Source organism: Scatophagus argus, chromosome 12, assembly GCF_020382885.2.
Source record: "Scatophagus argus isolate fScaArg1 chromosome 12, fScaArg1.pri, whole genome shotgun sequence".
In the NCBI taxonomy this organism is placed as follows: Eukaryota; Metazoa; Chordata; class Actinopteri; family Scatophagidae; genus Scatophagus; species Scatophagus argus.
The window spans coordinates 7,892,250-7,917,745 of NC_058504.1; the positions used below are offsets into that span (position 1 = coordinate 7,892,250).

The 25,496-nt window shown below is 38.2% G+C and overlaps 1 protein-coding gene across 10 annotated transcripts in view; it reads left to right on the plus strand.

The window, feature by feature from the left end:
* The window catches only part of diaph2 (diaphanous-related formin 2), a 337,446-nt gene that overhangs the window by 189,348 nt on the left and 122,602 nt on the right, over positions 1–25,496 (plus strand). For all 10 annotated transcript variants that reach the window (XR_006844809.1, XM_046405286.1, XM_046405289.1 and 7 more), the window contains 4 exons: positions 574–675; positions 4,643–4,737; positions 18,731–18,832; positions 22,016–22,255. Coding sequence is in view for 9 of the 10 variants with exons in the window: in XM_046405286.1 (XP_046261242.1) it covers positions 574–675; positions 4,643–4,737; positions 18,731–18,832; positions 22,016–22,255 (539 nt within the window). In the remaining variant the exon portion in view is untranslated. The remainder of the gene's footprint in view (positions 1–573; positions 676–4,642; positions 4,738–18,730; positions 18,833–22,015; positions 22,256–25,496) is intronic.

The following is a 25,496-nucleotide window of genomic DNA, read 5'->3' on the forward strand; positions in this document are numbered from 1 at the left end:
ATGGTGCATTTCAGCCAGCTGAAAAGCAGTGTTGCCACTTCAGCAATGTGGTTAAATGTGGTTTATTAACAACTTGCGTAAGAAATAGGATAGTTGTTGCTTTCACATTGTAAACATTATGTTAAGTATATTATTTAAGATACATACTGAATGTAAGACACATCATCAAGTTGATCTGTTAAATAGCCTACCAAATATTTCAGCAGTAGGAGCATGTTTGTTTCTACCTTTTCAAAAGAGAATAGTGATACGGAACCAAAACGCAAAAGTTCACTGATATGGAATCTATTTAATCTGTTTATGCCATCTGTTGCCTTTTTATTCCTCTTGGCCTGTCAGATTTTAATATGCATACATGTATTCAAATTCTAATTTATGTAAATCACTTATTTCACTTTTTATTGAAATGTTTACTTTTTTAATGTAATTCTTGCTTGTATATAGTCAGTGTCGCACTTCTGATGAACTAGTATGCTGTACCGTGTTGCTGCATTGCATGGTATTTCCAAATTGTCAAGCAGAAAGCAGTATGGACATATTTATTTATCAACTTTTTTTCTTTTGCTTTTGCAGTGAAAAAAGACATAAAAGATGAGACTGACAACAAAATCCCACAATTCAAGAAAAAGGCGAAAGAGCTTCGCATCTTGGATGCCAAGACGGCGCAGAATCTTTGTGAGTACATACAGTTATATATTCCCAGGGTATTTTATATTTTGAACTATACTATTAGTTCATGAAGTATAGTACTATATTCTTTCAAACCAAGGACATTCATGTCACAAATGTCAGAGATGTCATTTTCTATTACACTCCAAGCATTTTCATGCAGTTCAACAAAGCTGTTTGCTGGAAACAAACAGCAGAAAGCCCTTTACAGTCATTTACGATCCCTTCAGGGATCCCCGATCCCTTTCTTGGCTGTCATTGAGAGGCCACCCCAAATACATATAGTTTGTATCCAAACTCTATATCTGTAATCTTGTGTAAATTCCTGTCTGAGCTGAACGGTAAAGGTACATGTAGCTATTTTTAATCCCCAGGAATCTAAGAGTACTAAATGTTTAGGAGATACATACAATACATACATACTGTAGTGTTTCCTGACTGCCCCAAGATTTGCCTCATTATTTATTTAGTCATTCATTTAGCGATTTGTCTGTTTGCGTGCCTGTTTGTTTGTTTATTTTTACTACAGCTAATTTCAGGCTAGATGTAAATGACTTACAGAAAATGCCTGCCGAGGAATTTCACTAACAGCTCAAACCTCCCCCACCCACCACCTCCATCTTCTTCCTTCCATATGAACCGCCTTGATGTCAAATCCATAAGATATATATATATATATATATTTGTTAAAAGAATGAAAAGATGAGAGACACCTGGCAGAGTATTTTCTCATCGTTCCCCCAAACCTTTGGGATTTCACCTTCAGCCTTGATATCCCTTACCCTACTCAAACCAAACAGACGATAACACCTCATGAAATATACATGTCAGATACTAAGATAATATGTCACCCACCTTGCAGCCCTTACTCCACCCTCTTCGTTCATTCACATAAGTCAATGAAGAGCCATTGTGAAAGTTCAGTGTTCAGTGGTTTCTCCAGCTGTCACCGTCATGGCATCGCCTAGCTTCGTTGACTGTGTTTTTTGTTTCTTTCAGGTAACGTAACACACTAATAGACATACAGCAGTAGTCCACCAGAAGCACTTTTGTTTTGATCATATTGAGCCTCAGGTGACTGTTGTTGCATCATGTGATGAGGCTCTCCATCTGTCCTCTATTCTCCTCTGTAAAAAAATAGTTTCTAAGTAAAGACAGCTTGTTTCTTAATAGAAATTATTTATTGGGGTGCCAGTATAGTAATAATGTTACTTTTCCAAGACTTGCACTTCATATTCCTTATTAAATTATCTTCACCTTCACTACATTTTGTATATTAAATGAGTCTGGACAAATGCCACTTGACTGCTTTGTGGAGGAAATGAAATTATGAGATGGTAAGTCTTCTTTATATTAGTGGACAACTTTTGAGTCAAAGGAAGCTGAAAAGCAGGTAGACAAATGAGTAAAACAAAATTATGCGGACTCTGTTTTCTAACTTGCAGTGCTTTAAACCTTAGTGACAGGACATGATTTAGGTTAATTATTTTATCCTTAACAGAGAGATGCATCGATCTTGGCACAGCAACCTGTTTTTAAGGACAACCCATTTTTTTTAATTAGACAATTGAATTTGAGTGACTTAGAACAAACAAAAAATTATCAGCAATCAGTAAATCAATGAGAAACGTTGGTGATACAACAAGAGCAGAAACCAGAGTTATGTACTGTTCCATACAGGGTACAAGTATTTCTTTTTGTGTAGTCTTTAATAAAAGCAGTGTGATGTACTTTAGGCTTAAAATGTTTAAAGGATCAGAAAAGAATTCTTCATAAAAAGTCAGGCCAGAAGTATTCCCTCTGAAAGCAAACTTAACCTGACATTGTAAGATGTTTGAAACTGAAAGAATATGAGCAAGTATAAACCAAACAGAAAAGTTTTGTTTTCAGTTTGAAAGAGATAGAAGAATATATATCACTTGACTTATTTTTTTAGGCTGATGTGAATTCATTTTGTTAAAACATGGTTTCTGGAAAATTTGTATAGAAACAAACTTAAAACTGAACTATGTAAGTTTTGGCAGATCTGCGTGATGATGATGTAGCTCATAATTACTACTTCCCTGTCTGAACCATGAATTTATGTATAATGGGATAAATGCAGTGAAAGTATAATAATACGGTGATTTCGCAGCAAATAGTTGTCAGAAAGCAATATTACAGATGTAGTTGATGTAATCGCATGTGAACAGAAGACAGGAAATGGTGAGAGATCATATTGCATTACTTTCACAGTGGCGCCTGATAAGAAGAACAGTGACTTCATTTAATGTCTACTCTGATTGATTTTGTTGTTTTAGACAACTTCTGAACAAAATTGCATTACATGTCATTATCTGTGCAATTCTAAAGAACCACTGCTTCACACAGCTTGTGTGGAAAGTACCAAGTGTTTAAAAAGTGGAACGTCTTTCTTAGCATAATCACTAAGCAATATGCCTGTCAGCTACAACATTAATACCCCTGTGATCATATGTTCACAATGCTATGTTCTGCGGGGAAACTGCGGGATCTGGCAATTATGTGGATGGTCTTTGACACACACCGCCCAACAAAACATTGCGGATCAAGTACACCCCAGCTTGTTTGTCGTGCCATTGACCACCAATGGTCACACAGCCCTACTGTGCACTTCCAGCAGCTATAGCCACAAATATAGCTTACTGCACTTAAACAACATTTTAAACTGATCTTGGTGGGTTGATGTGCATGTGCAGGTTTTTGCCAACAAAACTGCATTGTGCTCCATTAACAAATCTCCACCTGCACCACTTAGCTCATTTTGGCAGTTAGGTTAGTATGCAGCCAGGAAATAACCAAACAGCTGTGGGATGACCACACCCATTACAGACAAGGAACATATACTAAGTAAAACTTTCAACAGCTAGATACGGTTAAAGTTCTTTGTCTACATCAGTTTGTAATTTACAGTGTTTCCAAGGATTCTCTATGGCAACCCGCCCCCAAGAGAATCTTATATCCAGCTGTTGGTATCATCAAGGAAGATTTATATGACACGCTGAAGAGACTATATATCGTTTAGACAACCAGCAAGGATGACATGTTAATAAAATACAATCAGAAGAAATGTCATGCTAATGAGGAAGAAATGGCATAAATATTGATTACCAACAGAGTATGGGAACAGCTTGATCTAGACTGAACAACTTTGTCTTCCATCATGTAGTTCTGAGTAACCAGAAACCTGACACAGTGAAGCCGGAAAAATTAATGCCAATCAAAAAAGCTACAATCTTAATATGTCATCGCTAATTAGTAAGTAAATGCCACAAATAGTCTGTGTAATAGATAGAAATATACTGTGGGGAAAAAAAAATAAATTAAAGAAAAGCATTCGCCGCCTCTCTGTTTGTTGCGCGTCAAATACAGACATCAGGTCCCACTGCTGAGGCAGTATAGCAGCTGTTGAGTGACTATCCTCCAACTCATTACCAAACCTCCACCTGTGACTTCCACCTGGATTCACCATCAGCTCCAATTTCTACTGTAGACACCCCACCTGGAGAGCGAAACACCCACTAGGTTGTCCCCTGGGGCGAATTCAGTATATGTTTTTGTATCCAGCTAAACTAAACCATGCAGCCTTCCCAGATGACACCATTACTGAGACCACAAGTGCAGCTAATACTGTTAGTTGTTATTGGTAGGTACTACTACTGCTTATCATTATTATTAGGGTTTACTTTATATCAACAGTTGAGCAGAAATGGTATTGCTTTGGCACCTTTCACCGTTAGTGGTAAATATCAGTGTTTTTTTTCCTTGCAATTATTGTTAGAATGACACAAATAATGCTGTTGAGGGGCGGAAAGTGTATTAGTTTTTCCAAGTGTCAAGTTAGGTGTGTTTTCCTTTTGTCTGAGGAGCAATGAGTGCTGAAATGTCTCTTTAAACCCTACAGTCTAATAAAAAAAGGAAGGGAAATGACTCTGTTCTCTCTCCATCACAACAGCAATTTTCTTGGGCTCGTTCCGCCTGCCTTATGAAGAGATCCGGGACATTGTGCTGGAGGTAGACGAGGAAAGACTGAGCGAATCACTCATCCAGGTAAGACTGATGTTCAGTGTGGTGTGTTAGTTCTTTGACTCACGTACACACATGCACTCACATTTGTGTGTGTGTGTGTGTGTGTGTGTGTGAAAGAGAGACAGAAAGAGAGACTTTCTCTACAGGCTGACATGAAAATATCATTGTTTTGAATTTCATCGTCTGGCAGATAGCTTGACGACCCCTTTTAAAGCTGGTATGGTCTGTTTTTGGCACAAGCCAATCTCGTCATTCTCTTGCGGACCACAGAGACCCCCCATTCATCTTCTTATAATGGATAATGCAGCACAAGACTTGGCAAAATCACCCCAACTCCACCCTCCTTTCCTCTTGTCTTTGTCTCAAACCATAATTGATGAGCTTCTTAAAGGCTCCTTGTTTTTGCTCACATTTTGTTTATTTATGTCTTACAAAGCATTAATTGAAAGCAAGCCAGGTGCAAATGAGGTGAAGATGCATCACTAGGCAGCATGATTCTCAGTTACACTTGTATTTTATTGTGTTGCCCTTAATATTAATGGCACTTAATATTTTCTTCTTCTTTGCTGTTGTTTTTAAACTTTTTTTTCTTTTTCTTTTTTTTTTCAAAAAAGAAAATTACAACAACAACAACAACTCAATACCACATACAGACAACTGCATGATAGGTTCAGGAAACCTCACACAGCATTTATCTCGTCACTAGAGCACAGAAGTATTAGACAACGCTGCTGTACACAAACATAACAATTACTCATCTGAATTAGTTATCTTCATGCCAAACTGCATTTAATTCCTGGCAGATTCAAGTGTTTTCATCTTTTTGTTTTCTTTCAATAAAATGAATTCCCCAACCTATACAGTATCAATAATAATTATGATAGATTTACACAAGGAGAATGAACCAAAGCAGAATGAATCCCAACCCATCTTGTCATCATTTTTTTACATATTGCCTCCCGGCGTAATTGATCGTTTTTCCAGTTACCTAAACACAAAGCAGTCTGGTTCCAGTAATTATTTAGCACTGAGGGCAATTTGGAGAAGCCCCAGTTGCATACATATAATCATATGAAGATATGTAGACATTTTGTAACATGTTTAACATATTGCGTCTCCATCTGTTGGAGACATTTGAAGCTCAGAATAAAATTTTGGTATGAAAACATTCAAACTTTTAACGGTCGATAAACAATATTTTTAACAACTTTTGTCTCTGTTTTACTTTCAGGAGGGAACAGCAAATAGAAAATTTGATTTCAGTACGTTCCTGTACTGTGTGCACTGTTTTGTGTGTGAGTGTATGTGAGAACGTTATTTATTTTTTCCAACTAGACAAAAGTGCAGCTTCACAGCTTATGTCCAGAGATCTGTTCTGCTTTTAGAAAAGAAAAAAAATTACTATTTTATATTATTTAAAAAAATGCCTTTGTACTGATATAGTATTTGTCCTTTCACTTATGGCTTATCACCCAACACTTGTAGGAGGAGCCAATCTGCTTCCACCCTGCTTCCTGGAGCCCAGACACGAGTAAAAGGTGGTGAGGCAATATATAGTTAGATGGGGCCTATCTACAGAGCTGCCCCGCAGGACTATTATTTTGAGCTCTGATAACCTTTAATTGGTCGGCAATCTTGCATAAAGTACAGAGTGCACATTTAAAGATTGCAGCCCCCCCCCCCGTCTGCTTTGTGAAGAAGAAAGGAAGTTAAGGTGTTGACCTTTCCCAACCTTCAGCCTTTTTGTAGCTGCCAGCAGGGCAGCTGTGTCCCCAACACATCCCTACTAAAGACTGGTTGCACACAGCACCAGACAAATGGCTGGAGTACCTGTAATAGTCTCATTGTATTACGGGAAAAATAACTACATCCATCATCAAACTGCTACTGACCTAGACAAAGCTCGGTTGCAAGACACCAAGCTGGTGTTTTGAAGCTAGTGAATAGTCAGCAGCCAGCACATGAATAATTGAAACTCTCTGTCCAGTTTCTCAAGGCAGTGAGGTAATCTCACTGAACTCAACTAAAATATTAATAAAAGATTAACGGATAATAGACAAACACAACAAACAAACATGAACTCTAGAGGAAAAAAAGATTTTCTCAGTGATGCAGTTACTGTGATTAAGACTCTGCTGTAACCTTCAAGTTCATTTTGTTCACTGTTTGCTCGAGTGACAAAAACATCATGCTTGTGAGGTTTTCAGGTGTCGCACCTGTTCCCTTTCCCTTATTAATAATTTTGAAGCAAGACAATGAGGCTGCTAAGAAAGAGGAGAGTTCAAGGAGGTTCGTGAGTCCAAGTATTTCCATCAGCATACACATGTGGGAACAGAGCGAATGTCACAAAATCCAAAGGGAAGCATTAGGACCGACTAAGTTAACTTATTGGCGCAGAAAGAGCCCACATCCGGCAAATGTGTCACTGCTGGTTAAATAAAGAGACAGACTAAAGCCTGGACTGGATATTTAAGACAGCATTGTGTTGTTGATGTTGATGATGTTTGTTTACTTCCTCCATTAGCCTGCCATGGTAACATTTTATGTGCAACACCAATGATCAGTCACCTAAAGTCACCTATAGTTGTAATTATACCGATCATAATTGCTAACAGTAACAGCAATGTTCAGAGTTTTTAAAGTAACAGTACAGTAATCGTTATAGATTATAAGCTGATAGATGAGGGCTTCTTAGAAATTAGAGTAGAGTGTATCTTTACCCTTTTGAATTCTACTTCTACTTTATTATTTCATTTTGGGAAATGTTTTTTTTTTTTTTTAAAGGAACTATCCTTTGATGATGCCACAGTGGCTAGGGTGCTGTTTTCTCCCTGTGAAAAAAACAACTGAAAACTCAGTTCCTGTGTTTGACAGACAGATAATTTGCTAGTTTGAATTTTACAGCAGCATAGCAAAATAAATTAGCTCATTTCTATTTGTATGAAAACCATATACTTAGCCATTCTTCCTGGTGAAATAAGACTTAGAAGATTATAGAACAAAATCATGCACAAAGGAGCGAAAAAACTAGGAAATGTGACATGTGCCTACAAATCATAGAGCTATACAGAGGCAGTGAAGTGGAGCGACGAGACTTCCTGCTGGGTGACATAGTCCTGAGTGTGGGCTCCATCTGCAGAGTGCTCATCTACACTCATTACACTGATTAATCACTGTACACCACCCACTTTCAGCCACATGCCAATCACCATTTGTCCACGTGGACAACTTCACACACATGCACACACATACACAGTAGAGAGATGCATATGCATGACTTAGGCAGTGCAAACAGGAAATGCATTTTCCATCTTGCTAATACTAGAAGATGTGGGTGACTGTAAATTCAGATTATATGCAGATGAAAACTACATTTCCTTTGATCAGTTATTGTTTAACTATTAGGATACTCTTCTAGGTATCAGTTGATTCTCACAGCTTTGATAGCGTGGTGCCAGATGTTGCTCTTGCACTTGACAATTAAAATATATAGGAGAGGCTGTTCTAAAAAAATATCTTGCCACTCAACATGACAGATTTATTGGCTAATGGCTAATGGCATGACTACTAGTATAACAAAGGTGGTAAACATACCATTCTTTATCAGTTTAATAAATTGTTGGGCATTATTGAACATGTCAGCCTTGAAAAAGTGATATACTGCAACTCTAACTGGCATTTCCACAAAACTGTCTTGTATTCAGCTCTGATAAACAAGGACTTGTTTTCATGTAGCACTTGATACATGAGAGAGAATAAGACACAAACTCAGCTCAGTTTAAAATTGTGTCTTGGCATTATTTTGCAAAGACGTATGACAAAAAGCAATAAATGATGAATGGAAGGAGTAGTGAAAATAGAAGGAATCGAGGAAGAAAGAGGTGTTCATAATGCATCCAAAACTCTGTAACTCAATCTTATTATCCTCCTTCTCTGTCGACATGTCTAATGTAATGATTTGTCAGCAGAACGTGGCAGTGCACTGGCCTTGAAGTACCTCTACAATGTGTCATCCTGGCAGAAAGGATAGATAGGAGTTGATTGGCTCTCCTTATTCTGCATTAGGGCCCATCAACGCCTCGGAGATGATGTACACATCCCCGAATGCTGGTAGACAGTTGTGGCTCTCACCATTCATCCAGATGTCATGTGAACGCTTGCAATTCCACACATATTTTCATCTCCATGCACCCTGCATACAAACATACGTACTATACATGCAAATGGATAGACAGTGTCAGTTATCCCCTTTGTCTTCTCTTCCCTGCACATTTTTATTATATATCATCCAACCAATGAATGTGTGTTAGGTCCATGAACATGTGTGCAAACACACATGTATGCATGTGGGCTCTCTCTCTCTATCGCTCACTCTGTCTCTCTCCATCTCATTTGCTTACGATATTCATAGTGCTGGTGGACAAAGGGCACTTTTGTATATCAGGTCAGCTTCATCAAATTCAAAAAGACATCAGAGCCACCCCACTACCGTACTCTGTATAACAATGAGATGAAGAGGACAATGAAAGACAATAATGAACATTGGCTCAGTGAAAACATATTGCGCCTCAGACGGCTTGGCAAAGATCTGCTTTTAAAGGGATGACAGCCTGACAGAGCTATTCATTGCTATTGTTGGCTGGCAACAGAAGCAGTGAGGGACGGTTTAGTAGACATTGTTTATGTGGGAAAGAGTCAGGCACGAGTGCGCCGGGCTTCAGGGTCCCAGTTGCATTGTGTTTGGCACCCAGAACGCCCAACCCCTCGGGTCTTTTAAGTAGCACCTTTGCTATGTGCATATTCTGCTTCACTCGCGTTGTTTAAATCATGACGTGACTATGCCCGTGACCTCTCTGTCATTGACCTTAGTTGGTTCTTCTCTGGTATTTAATTTCTCCAGAAGTCCGTCACAGCCTCTTTACCCCTGAAAAAGGCTTAACTGGCATAATGATGCTAGTTGGTCCCATGCCCTTAAAGTTCCTGCCAATGTAACACAAGGAGGCCAATCATTGGCCAGCTTATTAATAAGCACTGTAGACTTGAATAGTTCAACTGATGAACTGATACCGCATGCAGAGGGTTGCACATAATAGTTCACTGGCAAGGTTACTGCAGTGTAATAAGTGGAGAGCACAATTGTAATGAGACTGATTCATTGCCCTGCTACTTGTGCTATTTTGTTAACGCGGAGTCAACGCTTCTTCGAGATTTTTTACAGCGTGCTGTTTTCGTTGTAATGTACAGCAATCTTCGTGTTTTATGTTTGTATATTTTTCCCATTCAGTTCATAGCAGCATTAGTCCAACAGCACATGATCATATCTCATCATAATAATGAAGATGAGTGAAATCAGCTATAGTTCAGACTTATCACTAACAAGTGCAAAATAACGTACGCAAAGTAGATTGTTGTATTATTATCACTCGTTGATGTGTCATTCAGTATCACGGTGTTCCACTGATAGTTTTGTGAGATCTCAGCTATAGTAGTGTTCACTCAGAGTGAAATATTTGAATTATTTATGTACTGAATCATTTTCATGATTTGGTCAGGGGATTTGTCATAGTAAATGACTGTGGTGTGGAACTGTAGTGACAGTTCAGACCAAATTACTCCAATCAGTTCAATGACAAAATATTTTGTCTGAATTGCCTTTTTAAAGAGGCTCAAAACTGGCATTAACAAACTCTGTCCAAAGGTGTAGTTAGGAAGATTTCATACTTACAGTAGGAGGGATTAACTGGCATTGGTTTCCAGGAGTTCAAATTAATGTTCAGCACATGCACTCCCCAAGCTTCTTCATTTGTCTTTCCACTTTCTTCCTCATTTCCTTGTGCAACATTTCTGCTGGACTGCCTTGCGTTTCCAAGTTGCTTAATTGTCATATTTCTTTGTGAGTAGAGTTTACAAACAAATACATGGATACCTTCATCTAATGCCCCAGAGGCAAATATAATCTTATTAAGGTTTAATCAGCTTTTCTGCCTCCATCATGCAAGCTATGGTTCTTTATGCAGTATATATAGTTCAGCCGTTTCAGTGTCCCTGTGATATCCAGTTGTGGCCCATTTCTAATTTATCCATGTCACATCAAAGCTCATCACTACATTGATCTCAGTGGATCACAGCTAATACATTTTCCAGTGCACCTAACCTACTATACACACATTTAAAAGACCTTGTCTTAATTCCCAAAGATACTGTGTGACAGAAAGCATAAATGAGTGTGGGGTTAGGAATATTTAAACTTCATATGTGGTTCTGCAACTCAGTTAATGAGCATCAGGTATTGCACTCCCGTCCTCCAGTTCACAGTACATGTCTTCCATGCATATAAAATCATATGTAAAATATAACAAACACTATGTGTGTTTTAGTAGCACAAGTAAATGTCACACAAATTACATTGGCACAGATGTAAATGATCATTTTGAGTCGTTAATCAGCTATTGTGAAAAACTGCACATAACACTGAGACTGCACACAAGTGGGTGCCCAACAGGTAAGAAGTGGCCTGTCATGTAGGTAAGAAGAGAAGAGTGAATTGATATAGATAGACACAGAAGCATAATGGATTTAGTTCAAACAAACCATAAGGACAATCTTATAGGCTTCTGTAGAATAGCTCTATTTCCTCACCCTTACCCAGAACATGCCACGTGACTGACTTCCTTTAATCAAAGGAGTCATCACTAAATGTTTAAGCGCCCCAAGTTTTTGGTATGTGTGGTATAAGCTAACTCTCGTCAGCTGATGATATGGCCCTCGAGGCTTGTTTTGTGGAATATGAGAGTGGTTTCTTAATGTTTAATGCCTGCCAGTGTATTTTGTATCACTGCATCTCCTTTTTCCAAAATGAAATGCAAATGGATAACACTATACCACCACGATTCATTTACAGTCAGTTTTGCCCTTTATGTGCAATATTATGTGCAAATGCACTCATAAGAAGTCATGTGTGCTCAGCATCTCCTGTGTTTAAACTCAGCATGTCTTGTCTGTAAATGTGAGCACTCAGTGGTTGTCACATTACCATATGTAAGGTTGCACTGATGTGTCAGACCAAGACTTGTTTTAACATATATTTCATCCCTCTGATCCTTGAGTTTATTTTAGTATAAGTTTAAGTGATGTCACAGCTGGAAACGTCTTGCGTAGCTAGCTGCACAATGTATGCACACCAACATAAATAATGTTTCTTTAACTCATGTTTACCAATGGGACTTTGATCCTCATGATGTTTTATTTAGTGGTTTATTTTGTATTTTGAAATGACACTGCAAGTGCAAATTGTCTAAGCTAAGCTAAAGATGTAGGAGTTCTGCAGTGAGTACTCTTCCCCCAATTACTTGTGAATAAATGTATTAAAAAAAAATGTTCCCTTAATTTTAAATTTTAGCAATTTATAAAATGGATCATTTAAAATCCTAATATACATTGACTTGGATGTTTCCCAGTAAACATCAGCATTGTCAGCATTGGGCTCACTCCTTCTCTTCACCTCGCCATGGCAACAACCTTTCCACCAGGTCTCACAGGAATCTTTCACACTGGCCTTGCTTGTTATTATTGTTTATCTCTGTTGTCAATCACCCAGATCACCACGATGCTCATCCATATGCATGGCCTCATCATTACACATGGTGGCCCATTGGCTGCGGGGTCTGGCAGTGCCCATGCCAGTCTTTGTTCTCTGCTGTAACAACAGGTGATTGTAGAAGCTTGGCACATTGTTGGACATCATTTGCATGGTGTAAAATTGCACATGTGGGGCAAGGCGATAACTATAGTTGTGCATTGGGCTTGCTGGATTAGAGTTTACTCAGGAGAAACGGGTTCCCCCTTGGGCTTAATTGTGGTGTATTTTGGCACACAGTACACAGCTCTCTTCTGCATCAAATGCTAATTTAACAATGAAATGTGAAATACATTATGCTGATTTGGTTTGGCTGGAAAAATAAGGCAGAAAATGAAGAGAAGTGTTGAATGAACAAAGTAAAGGCAATGGAAGGAGAGGCGAGGTTTGGTGTAATATCAGATGTGGTTCAGAAATTGATGGCCAGGACCCAGGATACTACATACACTTTTCACTGATCATCATCACGCTGCTGTTCTCCACGGGGTCCAGGACAGGTACGCTGTCCTCAGTTTGAATATTGATTAAAAGCACACACAATTCATGTACGCCTACTGAAATGCATTCACATTGGCAAGTCCAAGCACAATACAGCACAACAGTTAAATTTTGATCAGGTGGAGTCTGTGCAGCTTCTCCTCAAGCACTCTTGCTGCTGTATTTTCTTAACTGAGTAAGAACGAGTTTTCTGTTTTCATTCTCCAATTCGGTTTGTGTGTTTCTGTGGCAGATGGCACATCACTCAGAGAACGCTCTCCGTCAGCAGACTCCACAAACAAATTAATTTCTATAACTGTTTTGTATGCTAGTGCTCTTGTTGCTTGATTGACAGTCTCATCATATACCAGCACTGTATTTGAATGACTGCATGGGATAGCCAAGTTCATTGCCTTTTTTTTTTTCACTCTGACAATTTTAGCATTTTAGTTTTATATTTTAAAACAACAAACAAAAATTTACCTTTTATGAATCTTTAAGCCTTGGAGGCTCACACTAAATTCAAGTGGGGCTAAAATAAACCTTTTTGTTTGTTTGTGTTTCAACAAATAAACACAAACAAACAAAAAGGTTTATTTTAGCCCCACTTTCTTTCTTACACTTCTTTGTTCTTGTTTCTTTATCTCTTTTCTACCTCTATGTTAACCCTGTATTTGCCTTGTTAATTTCCCACTAATCCTGCGTCACACCTTTCATCGTAAATGTCTTCAGGTGTGCGAATCTAAGAAATTCCTCTATATTTCGTTCTAAAAGACACATTTAATGTCACAGTAAGTCTGTCAGGTTTCTCAGCTTCAACCCTCAGATTAATCCCTCCCTCTTCTATCTTTATCTCAGCCTTGATTCCTCCCTCTCACTGTATTTGTGTCTTTCTTTCTGACTGCATTTCTCCTTTAGTTTAATGCGATTTTAGAATCTGTCGCACCCAGTTTGTTGCCTGTCAACCTGTCGCTGTAGCTTTTCTCATAGAGGGATTTGAGGTGTGTGTATGGTTTGGCACGGTGTAGATTGCTTTCGACTACAACAACCTGTATGACTAACATTGTTTGCTTGTGAGGCAACATTTGCTGTTTCTTGTTTTTGTTCTTTGTTTTTTTTTTTGTTTTTTTGAGTTGAGGTTAAAGGTTGAAAACTTGCTCACATCAGCAAACATTTTATAATCTACAACCTGTATTTTAATTTATACATAATTTTTAATAAAACATAATTTTTATTAATTCTTTATTTGTAAAATTAAAAATATTTAGACAGGAAATATTGAAAGTGAAATAAAAAGTGCTGCACTCCATTTTATTGAGCATTATCTTCCCAAACTGTCCAGATTCTTGTAAACAAAAACACAAGTCGATAGTTTTTGTGCCACACATACTCGGTTTACTGTTCTTCTGTAGTGGTCGCCTTTTGTTTGAGATGGATGCTGGGTACACTCACAAACTATTGTACAAAGTTACTCCCCCCCTCCTTCTTAAGCTTAGTTTGAGAAAAAGAGCAATTTTGAAAATTCCACATGGTGTCTTTTTTTTGTAACTGCCACACGTTGGTTTGAGACGGCTTATAGAATGTTGAGAAGTCTTCTTCTCTGTCTGTTATTTTGCTATTGATTCAAACTGAAGGCTTCACTGATTTGCCATGAGCCAGGTAGGGTGCCTGCTGAGGTGTCGCAGCAGGGAGACAGCAGTCACATGTTCCTCTTCATCACAAAGCATGGGCAAAATACATGTTTCTCTGTCTCCCAAAATTGAGGAGAAAATCAATTAAAAGGAGAAAATCACATCTGTCAAACACATGGCAGCGCTTCTGCCTTTGTTGCAGAATCTCACAGACCTAGTGGAGAGGAACACAGTTTACTCCGAGAAAAGTTTTATTGATTAACATGTCTTAAGGTTTCTTGGTTTTCAACATTATTTTGGCTTTACTGCTGGGAATATGCCAGTATATTTCACAAGGTAGAGGTCGTAATGTAGGTGTGGTAGATATGACAACTCAGCAAAGGACGGAATGAATAAATAAAGAAAAGATAAAGTTACAACTGAAGATGTTAACCCATATATACATAGTAGATAATCAGTTGTTTTCTAAATATCAAACCTTTTTAGCATTTGTGCTTTGCACCACATGGACACTTGCTGTTTGCAAGAACATGCAGCTCTGTAAGCTGTATGGTTAAGTTCTTGCCTGATACATGCCTAATACCCATTTTAACGGTTTTTAACTGTATTAAGTTGACAGGGGTTCCTGGGTGCTGCGAAACTGTGAACTTGAGTCACTAGAAACTAGTTGACAGCAGCAGAGATCAAAGTATGGAAGTGAAAGCTCCATAAATACTGCCATCCTCTACAAATGGTTAGTGAACCATAACATGTATATCATTACTTTTACACTCCCCTCCCCTTTACCCTGGCAACCACTTCCAGTCCTCAAGTATAGACGTCTCACAGTCTGAGTAACAGTAGTGGAATTATGTCACCAATATTTACTATGCACATTTCCAACTTATATTAAATGGAAAAATAAACAGTATCAGTCTTGTGCAGTTATCTTAACAGTCCTTGTGTTGACCTGTACTTGTAAATCAATAATAAAGTAAATGGATATTGTGTGCAATGATATCCTAATCTGTTCTGAAACAGGATAACACCCCAAGCAAGTTACCTGCACATTAATATCATGGTTATCTTTAAGATTGAATGAAAAACATATTTTGACAGCTGTGCATTCGTATGTGATCATGAGCAATGATCAATTGATTCTGATTTGTCAAACTGAACAAATTTGAGATCAAAGCTAAAAAAACATACGTTTTATTGATTACACCTAGAATTTACACACTGTTATGAAGCTAGACAAAATATTCATGAAGAGCTACACTATTGGAACTTGTAATGGTGTTGTTTAAATCTTTGGTCTACTGAAATGCTTATTGCACTAATTAAAACTGTGTTGAAGTTGTTTGTTACTTGTACAATCAGGCCAGTTCAGAAAAGTTAATCACTATGTTGTATCCACAACAAAACATTGTGGCAGGGCAGTGAGCCTGATTTCCCACTCATCATTAGTATATGCATACTTTCACACATTTAGCCTACAATGTGTTTTTATTTTTCACAAGGCAATACTAACCAGGATTTATGAGGCTTTGACCTGTGCAGCCAAATTTTGAAGTTGCTGTTTTGTTGGTGGATTCCTGTACCTTGGCAAGTGTGCTGATTTGCAGCGCCTTCATCTTCGCCCAAGGCGGTAAATGAATGTGTAGTGTTGCTAGCATACTTCCAGTAATCTCTCGTAGACTGCTGTGTGTGTCTGGTGGCCTGTGGTGAGGAGTCTGGCCCAGCATCATCACCCAGTCTCCCACATTGCCACACATATGGTACTTCCTTTGTGTCAATTGTGCTCTACGGGGTTTCTAATAATTAACAAGATGATAGACAAATGCAATGACGATCCCAAAGTGAGTTTCATTTTCTATTACCTAGTCTTCTGTGCTGTGTTCTTCAGATGTGTTCAGATGTAGAAATTTGAAATGCTCAGAAATAATTTCACCTCTTTCAAAACATTAACTCCAGCCCTACTGTGATTACCAATGCCTGCACTTTGGAAATGGCAAACAAAATGAATGGTCTTAGTTCTGTCTGTAAGTATGTTTATAGATATCATATTGAATTTGAAAAAAGATAGTGGTGATTTTTACTGCATTTTATTGGGCGGGGGGTGTACACATGGCATAATCATATTACAAATTGGCTGCAATTCATTCAACAAAGATTTTGCCAAGGACACTTGATTTCTATACTATACCGAACCCCACTCAAATGCTCAAATGGAAAGGCACTGTAATTGACTGTATGAAAACATACCCGCAATTTTTCCTCTTTGTCAGGGAAGTGATGCCAGAGAAGATCAGTCTAAATAATAGGATTTGCTACAGTATTAGAAATAAGTATTGTAGAAGATAATTGGTTTGCTGCTGGGCTGATGCCATTCTATTCAGAACCAATGATATATTGTCAAGGGGAACTTTATTACTAATCCAGCTACTAACTAATGTTCGCAACAGTTCAAGAGAAGAATTTTCTGTACGTTGTGCTGCACACTTCCTCATAGACTGACTGATTTTTTTAGTTTTATTTTTTCTAACTTGAAGTATTATTATACATATCACTCTGAATAAGACCAGTCTTCTATTTGGATAATTCAGCTAATTCTACCATAATACTACAAATCTGTTGTCATCAACAGCTACACATGCATTTCAGTCAGTTTTTTAAATTAGTTAGTTAAACTGTAGCTACAACCTGCATTTCTAAACAAAAACACAATTTAAAAAAAATCTCCCAGTTTTAGAATTATGTTATTTTTCTTTGCCAGTTTTTATTTTATATATATTGATAGATAGATAGATAGATGGATATCTCTCTCTCTCTCCCTCTCTCTCTCTATCTATCTATCTATCTATCTATCTATCTATCTATATCTCTCTCCATATCTATCTATCTATCTATCTATATATATATAGATAGATAGATAGATAGATAGATAGATATGGAGAGAGATATAGATATATAGATAGATAGATAGATAGATAATCCATTATTCCTGTCCTGATATGATCAAAAGCATTCATTATCATGGCACCATTGCTTGCCAGGGACCCTAATTGGATCTTCAGCAAAAGCAAGCAACATTTGAAATAATGGCTCCCTCCCAAATAAGAGTACCAGGCCTGCATTATGGCTTACTTTTTTATATTGCTGAATTCCCTCAGGGAAGGACAGAGATGTCATCATTAGTGGGCACCAGACACTGGCCGGTGTGCCTGCGATAGCTGCTGAGATGTTAGAGAGTGGTCAGCCAGGCCTGTGGCCCAGTACGAGTGTCTACATTGTGTTTCCCCTGTTGAGGTTCTCCTCTTGCTATGTGACCCTGCATCAGGCTGCTCCCGCGGAATAAATTTGGGGAGCTAATGAGAAAGGAAGCTTTGTGACGACCTGGAAAAGGGCACCACTTCCTCTTCTTCTCCTCTGAGAAAAAGAAAGAAAAGTCGCTGTGGTCAATTTTATTAACTTGGCTGACCTTCACACAAACAATTAACATTTACAGAAAACACAGCCCCTCCCATTATCTCCCTCATCTCCATCTTAATCTTCAGCCTTAACCAGCACCAGCACCCTCAGTTTTTTTTTTCCTGCTTCTGCATGAGAACTTTAACAGACAAGTTACAAATTCATGTCAAACCTGTTTCATGTATTTTTAAGTCAGTTTAATGATGGTGATTTCTACTTTGCAGTAGAAGGTCTTACCGAGTGTCCAGTAATTTGGTGTCTCAAGGCCACCAGTAAAACACTAACTGTGAGAAGTGATTAGGTGGCCCTAACTACTTAACCTCATGCTAGTCTACCAACCAGTCTCTATACATTCTGTCTGAACTCTAATTCTAGGCCTTTTAAAGATCAATATGTGGCATGAAAAAATGAACGTTAACTGTTTTCACTGACAATGTCAGAACGTAGAGGAAATGCTCCATATAATCGGGAGGCATTACAAATGTGTGACAAGCCTAATGTTGTGAGTACCTGTTCCTGCATGGCTGCATAAAAAGGGTGCACAATATTTTAGCACTGTATTATATGAATAAACTGTATGCATATAAAGTTATTTTTTCAGCTAAGTTGAATTTGCGCGCACTCAGCAGCTTTGCTTGTATGGACTCTTTTTTCCTCCTACTGTATGTTGTACCCTGCCATCCTTGTCCGTGAGGTGATTTTTATCCTGACCTGGACAAAAAATGAGATTTGCATTAACAGTACCTCTGTGTGTGTGTGTGTGTGTGTGTGTGTGTGTGTGTGTGTGTTTGTTTGTTTGTTTTTGCTCTCCCATTTGCAGAACCTAATAAAGAACCTGCCAGAGCAGAAAGAGCTGAGTGCGCTAGCGGAACTAAAGGGTGAATATGAAGAGCTGGTGGAGTCGGAGCAGTTTGGTATAGTGGTGAGTATAATTTCCTGGTGACTGCTGGATCAACCCAAGAGAAAACATACTATACAAAATCATACTCCAAGTTTACCACAGACAAACACTTGCAAGCATGCAGAGTTGAGAAATTTAATTTTGTATTCATTACCCACTCCTCATGTGTAGCTCGTCCCTTTTCACACACCTGCACTGAACTTTATTGGAACTGCTGGATTTTGACAAGCGGTTTAGCAAATTAAGAAAATGTATAATTTAGACATAGTTACAGTAATGTTTAATTAACTGCAAGATGTTTAATTTAAACATCTAACTATATAAACGGCATATTTAATTAAGAAAAAGGAAAGGTTACGTACCCATGGCAGAGGCTATGATTTAAAAAAAAAAAAAAAACAACAAAAAACACTTTTGATTTGAGCAACGAACAGTTCAATCATTTTAGATGAGGATTCAGCATCAAGAATTCAGTCAACGTCATAGTTTTGACATCAGCTGTCAATGTTGTCTCATGATAAAATCATACCCTAAGGCTATGAATGCTGCCTGTAGAAAATTTCTTTGGAAAGTATGCCGCTGGGGTCAGACAGCTTGCTGATGTATCCCAATACTCTGATTGATTTACATCGATTAGCCAAAGTTCTATCTTTTATTAGCAACAGAATAAATAATGTTGTGCTAATATATTGTTAACTTGGAAAAATAGCATTCAGAGAGCCATCAAAAGAACAAAGTATTCACCAGACAAATATGTAAGCAAGAAATTAGCTGCACTTAAATAGGTCAACATTTAAGATCCAATCTGCAGTTTGACCTTAGCTGTTCACATAAAATTGCGCTCAGGGTTTTAAGCTACTGCTGGAAAAAAAAAAAATGCGTGTGTTCTTGTTCTGCATCAAAATATTTTTTAACATGTTTTTTTCACACATGATTGGTCTCTGATCTTGAGGTGTGTTAACTATGGGCTGACACGCTGAACTGCTAGCATTTCATGCCAGCCTGTGTTCCACCTGCCATTGAGGGCTGTATTGTAAATTAGCCGTAGAAGAAGTGAACTACATCATCAAGCTGTTCTGACCTTTCCACTTAGTTACAGCTGTAATTACTTTTTAATTAACTGCTCTTGTCACCCATTTGCCAAGTGAATACCCAAGACTTTAAACAACTGTAAAAGGAAGTGTTATCTTTAAACTTAACTTTTACAACAGGATCATAGAGTTACATTACAGTGTTTTATAGAAGAAGTGTTCAATTAGACCCAAGGGTTGCAAATGTGCTCCACTTCTCAAAGCTATTCTCTTTATTAGTAGTAGGCTTTTTAAGGTCTTTTAGGGGGTGTCAGTTTCCCTCACAATCTCACAATTTTTTGATCATATACCACAATGCAGAGCTACTAGTTCCCATGGGAAATAAGCAATGTTCAGGCTCTTCTCTGCCAGAGCTGTCACCAACATGCTAGCTTTTATTGTGATTCCTTCATGCTGTATACAGATTAATGCAAGTTTGGTAGGGGTGTGTGTGTGTGTGTGTGTGTGTATGTGTCGCTAAGAACTAACGAATTGAGATGGGTAGGAATATTGGTATAGGGAGGGTGTTGTTTGACAGACAACTTGCCCATGCACATGAATAAATTTGAGCAGTAATGAAACATTATGGTCTGGATCTGAAGGTTGCCTTCAAGCACTAGATTATGCAGCAATCGGTAGAAATTGTCTGTGGTTGCTGCTTTGCCACAGATCTCACTGCCAAAGTCCTATTTGTTTTAATTCCTCCCTTTTTATGGAGATTTTTTTTCTCTCATTTTCTCCAGCATTCAGTGATTCCACTCCCAAGCCCACAAGTATTGATTGAGTCTGTTATATTATTTATGACAAATTTGTTTAATGGGGATTCCTTTGCTCATATGAAGCAGGAGGGAGGCAGGAATGGGGTTAGTCCCCTTTGCTAAAGAGGCTAGTTGATTTTCAGTTCATTAAAATTAGTCACTAGTGGTAATAACACTGGATATTCAACTTGACAATAAGAGCGTGTTGGTAGAGTTCCTTCTCTGTTTTTTTCACTTCATGAAAAGCTATTAATAAGAAAATAAGAGAATAAAATAATGCGAAAATATCTGTGAGATTGTGAGCTGTGGAATTCATGCTTGATCTGTAATAGTCATATTTATTTGCTTTTATGCAGATAATGTTTGCCTGTCAAAGGAGACACAATTTTTTTTGTAATGAAGGGATCTACATATTAGCCACTGTACACACTGTAAGTATGGCAGCTTATACACTTGTTTCACTAAACTTCAGTGTCAGTGCCACGATAAAACCAGGCCCACGCACATGGCACGGGTGTATCGGGCTCCACACCGGGCAAAAGCTGAGCACAAATTGCAGGAGGATAACTCAGTATCTCGGGTAAACTCAGGTGGAAGTGCACAGGGATTTGATACGCATTCTCAGCCCTCCTTAACTGCTCACAAGTGCACGACACGCTCACTCGGTTGCACAGTCTACACTAGCGGTGAATTTGACTTTTGACACTAAGCTACTGGAGCATCTGCAAAGAAAGGGGTAGACATGTGATGCACCAACTGCTCTAGATGGACCGTTCTCTTGTCTGTGTCAGTGTTCAAAACAAGCATCCAATCAAAGGTCATGGTCAGAACTCAAAGTGACCAATGAAAGTGGAGAACATGTGGGTGTTGTGCGGTCGTGGCGTCGTGAAGCATGCTTTCATCACAGCCGGGATGGGTTTGCACTCTGGATTAAACAAACCAGAGCCATAAAAACCAGAAACCCTGTGAGCTTGTATCATGTGCAAGCTCACAGAGCCATCAGGTATAATGTTCACACATTTTGAGACTTATTATTCACTATATTTGTGTCTGTATTATTGACAGAAAAAAAATAATAAATCTGTTGTTTCACTGCTTATTTAAAAAAACAAAAACAAATAAGCTTTTCCCTGCTCCACATAGGAGATGGGTGTTTATTTTGAAAGGTCTACCCATAGTTGCAGGTGGCCATGGGTTGCTTTTACTATAAGAATTTCTAGGAGACCAAATAAAAAGGAAGTCAGAATATGGGACGTTTATTTGTGTTCTCAATATACTCATAGTGTGTAACTGGTTGCTACTAGGTCTGGGATATTTGCTATATACATTACAAAGTGATTACATTGTTTCTTTTTCCTTTTAATCTATACACTCAGATGAGTTCGGTAAAACTCCTACGACCACGTCTCAACGGCATTCTGTTCAAGCTGACTTTCGAGGAGCAGGTGAATAACATCCGGCCTGACATCATGAATGTGACATTCGCCTGTGAGGAGGTGAAGAAGAGCGAAGGCTTTAGTAAATTCCTGGAGTTGATATTGCTGGTTGGCAATTACATGAATGCTGGCTCAAGAAATGCCCAGACGTTTGGTTTCAACATCAGCTTCCTGTGCAAGGTAACACACCATCACATTACACTTTTGTCCAAAATGATGTACAAATGAGGTTCAGTCCAAGCCAAACACTCTGCTACTTGGTCCAACTGACACAAGCACTGCAGGTTTGCAATAAAAGTACATAAAGTAACACATGTGCCTAGCAAATTACTTGACAATACAGATATATCAACAAACAGATGTCATAATTATCCATCAACAAACTTCATAACTCCAACTACATATGCAAATCCACTTTTAGTAATATACTTAAAATATTTTCTACCATTTGAGCATCACAGTTTTATTTGACAATCATTGAGATACTTTCATATCCCTTTTATAAGTACACATTGACATAAAGACATAGCACTGTCAGTCAGACCTGTCCTGCCTTCATCAAATGTTGCTCTCAGCTAACAGAGACATGCTTATGAGATTCTTCTACTACATGAGGAACTGGCTGAACAGTTGTAAATAGATGACATTACAAGTCATTTATTTAGAACTCTAACAAGCATGCCTCAAGGGACATTGCAGGATTAGGTGCTCTGAGATGTGCAGAATCAAATCAACAATCAAACTTAACTTGTTTCAATACAGCAAATAACAGAACCACGATGGGGCACACAGTGGAACTTGAGCCAGAAATAAGCAGCATCTGGGTTCACTGCCAAGTAAAAATCACAGCATGCAAAGATGTGAAAGAGAGGACTGGCAGCAATGCACACACATTTATACTAACCGTAACCAAGCTCTTGAAGCAGACCTGTTCAGCAAAACACACACACACACACACACAAAGTAACATCAGGCAGGCTACATTGTGTTCTGAGAAGAAAAGTCCTTAAGGTAAGGTGTCTGCCCCACTGTCAACAAAACTAGAGATAGTCAATGGAAACAAGGTTTTAAGCTTGAATTTTAAAATGGTATTCTAACTACAAGAGCAAAGTTGCAAAGTTATTTTTATTTAATATTTATAACCTTAAATGATTGGAATATTGATTAAAAAAACTATTATTTTATGTTTTATTTTGTTTATTTATTTATGAATGATTTAAGTTCAAGTTCTTAAAATGACAAACACATTTTTGAAAAATTTCTTCCAGAAAACATGGCCTCATGCACACATTCTTTCATGGCAGCTGCTTAGTGGATAAAGATCCTTGATAAAACATTAGTTCCTCCAAAATTGACAGCATGTCAACAAATCAGAATTTCACTTCGAGCCAAAAATTTACTTTGTAGGCTTGTCTCTTCAAAACAGCTTTGGCACTGTAGTGAAGAGGGTCACAGGCAACAACATTTAACGTCTTTGATGAGTGATGGATGTAAAACTGATGAGGAAATAAATTGGGCAGCCTACAGATTGCTTTGAGTGGTTCTTGAGGAGGGCACTGCCTAAGGTTGGCAATCAAACTGCCACGAAGCGGCGTTGTCGCTGACGCAGAGAGCTGAACCCCGATGTGGAATCTCTATATTCTTTTAATATTAACAAAAGAAACTCAAAACTGGCACACACCTACTGTGGCACAAGGATTAATAAAAAACTACAAAAAGCTGTGGCAAAAAGCTGTGGCAAATAACATGGCGAGACGAGACAAGAAAAACCTGGCATGAACACATGAAGACAAAAACACCACCTGACAAAGAGTGACAGGGAAGACGAGGACTAAATAGACGACATAAAGAGAGACAGGTGAAACACATTAAGGGAGGAGAAAGCAATCATGATAAACCAAAGCAAAGTTACACATAAGGAAAGTGACGCTTTCAAAACTTGACAAAAACTTAGAACCTAATACATGGGCTCCATACGCAAAAGACAAAACACAAAGTGTGACACAACCTGTGGACACAAATAACCAAAATAGATTGCGAAATTCATCCTTTTAGGCAGCATGTTAGATGTGTGTGTGTGTGTGTGTGAGAGAGAGAGAGAGAGAGAGAGAGAGAGAGATGTATCTAAGTGTATCTAAGGGTTAGGATTAGGCAAGTAATGTTTATGTTTAAGTACATCTAAATGTGAATGCCAAAGCCACTGCCTTGTCATGTTTGAAGTCAGCAATCTAGTGAAAAGAGCTTCAGTATAGATGAATCCAGCTTGTCTTCCATATTCCTGCAACCTGACTGAATCAGTGTGGAGTATCAGTGTAGAGCCTGGTAATGCCTCAGGGGGCTGATTGGGCCATTATAGATGGACAAGGAAAAAAACGTCTGCTTTCTCACTTTAGTCAATCAAGTAAATGGACCCCTGGGTGGCAGGTCTAGGGTACCTAATGGGCTCATCAGGGAGGAGGAGGTTGATGATGGGAATGAGCAGCAAGGGGAAGGACATAGCCTGACCCACCTTCAACCCTCCAGTACACCTTCTAGTCCCGCCAAGGACGTACAAATCTTCTGGGAGCCAGTCTGGTCACATATGTTCAACAAGCTGGACAACTACTCCTGCCTTACAAGGACAGCGATGAAACATGTATTCCATGTCACCATGTTAAGCGTGAAAAACATGAGAAAATTACACAGTGTGAAAGCTTTTAATCATATTTTTCAAAGTAAAACCTGAATTATGAGATAACTGAATGAGCTGAATGGGCTGAATGAACAAAACCATCTGCAGTATTACTCAAAAACAAAGAAATATTGTTTCCTTTGGGTCTTATTATTAACACTTCCAGTGGCTCTGCTTAATAATTAAAGACCACATGGCAATGATTTTGTGTCCAGTTTAGGTTGAAAAAAACAGGCTATCTATTAGACACTCGACTTGATAACACGGAGTCGTCAAATTAATGTCAGCGCGTCCGTCTTTCAAAATCTAATATTCTCCTCAACTGAAATGTCAGTTTTTAGAATAATATTTTGCTATGTTCTTTCTATTTTTTCTATGTATTTCCCGTGTATGAATTATTCTTCCTGTAAGCAATGTAGTAGTAGTTGTTGTAGTGATAGTAGGATAGTAGTAGGCAGTGTGCAATCTGAATAAGTTATTTTTGATTAATCAATAGCAGACAGACTTATTTTAGATCTAGAAATTTAAATTTAAGAATATTTGCTTCTAATAAACCTTGCCACTGTAAATGTATTAAAATGTTCTACACTAACTTATGAGGCATTTGTCATCATACTCCCTCAAGGCAATTTATGTTATGAAAGACTGAATGATATCGCTGTTCAGAATTTGCTTTCAGCAACTCAGTAATGAAGCATCATTTTTTTATGTATTTGTTTTATTTTATCTTATTTTATTTTTGTGGCATTT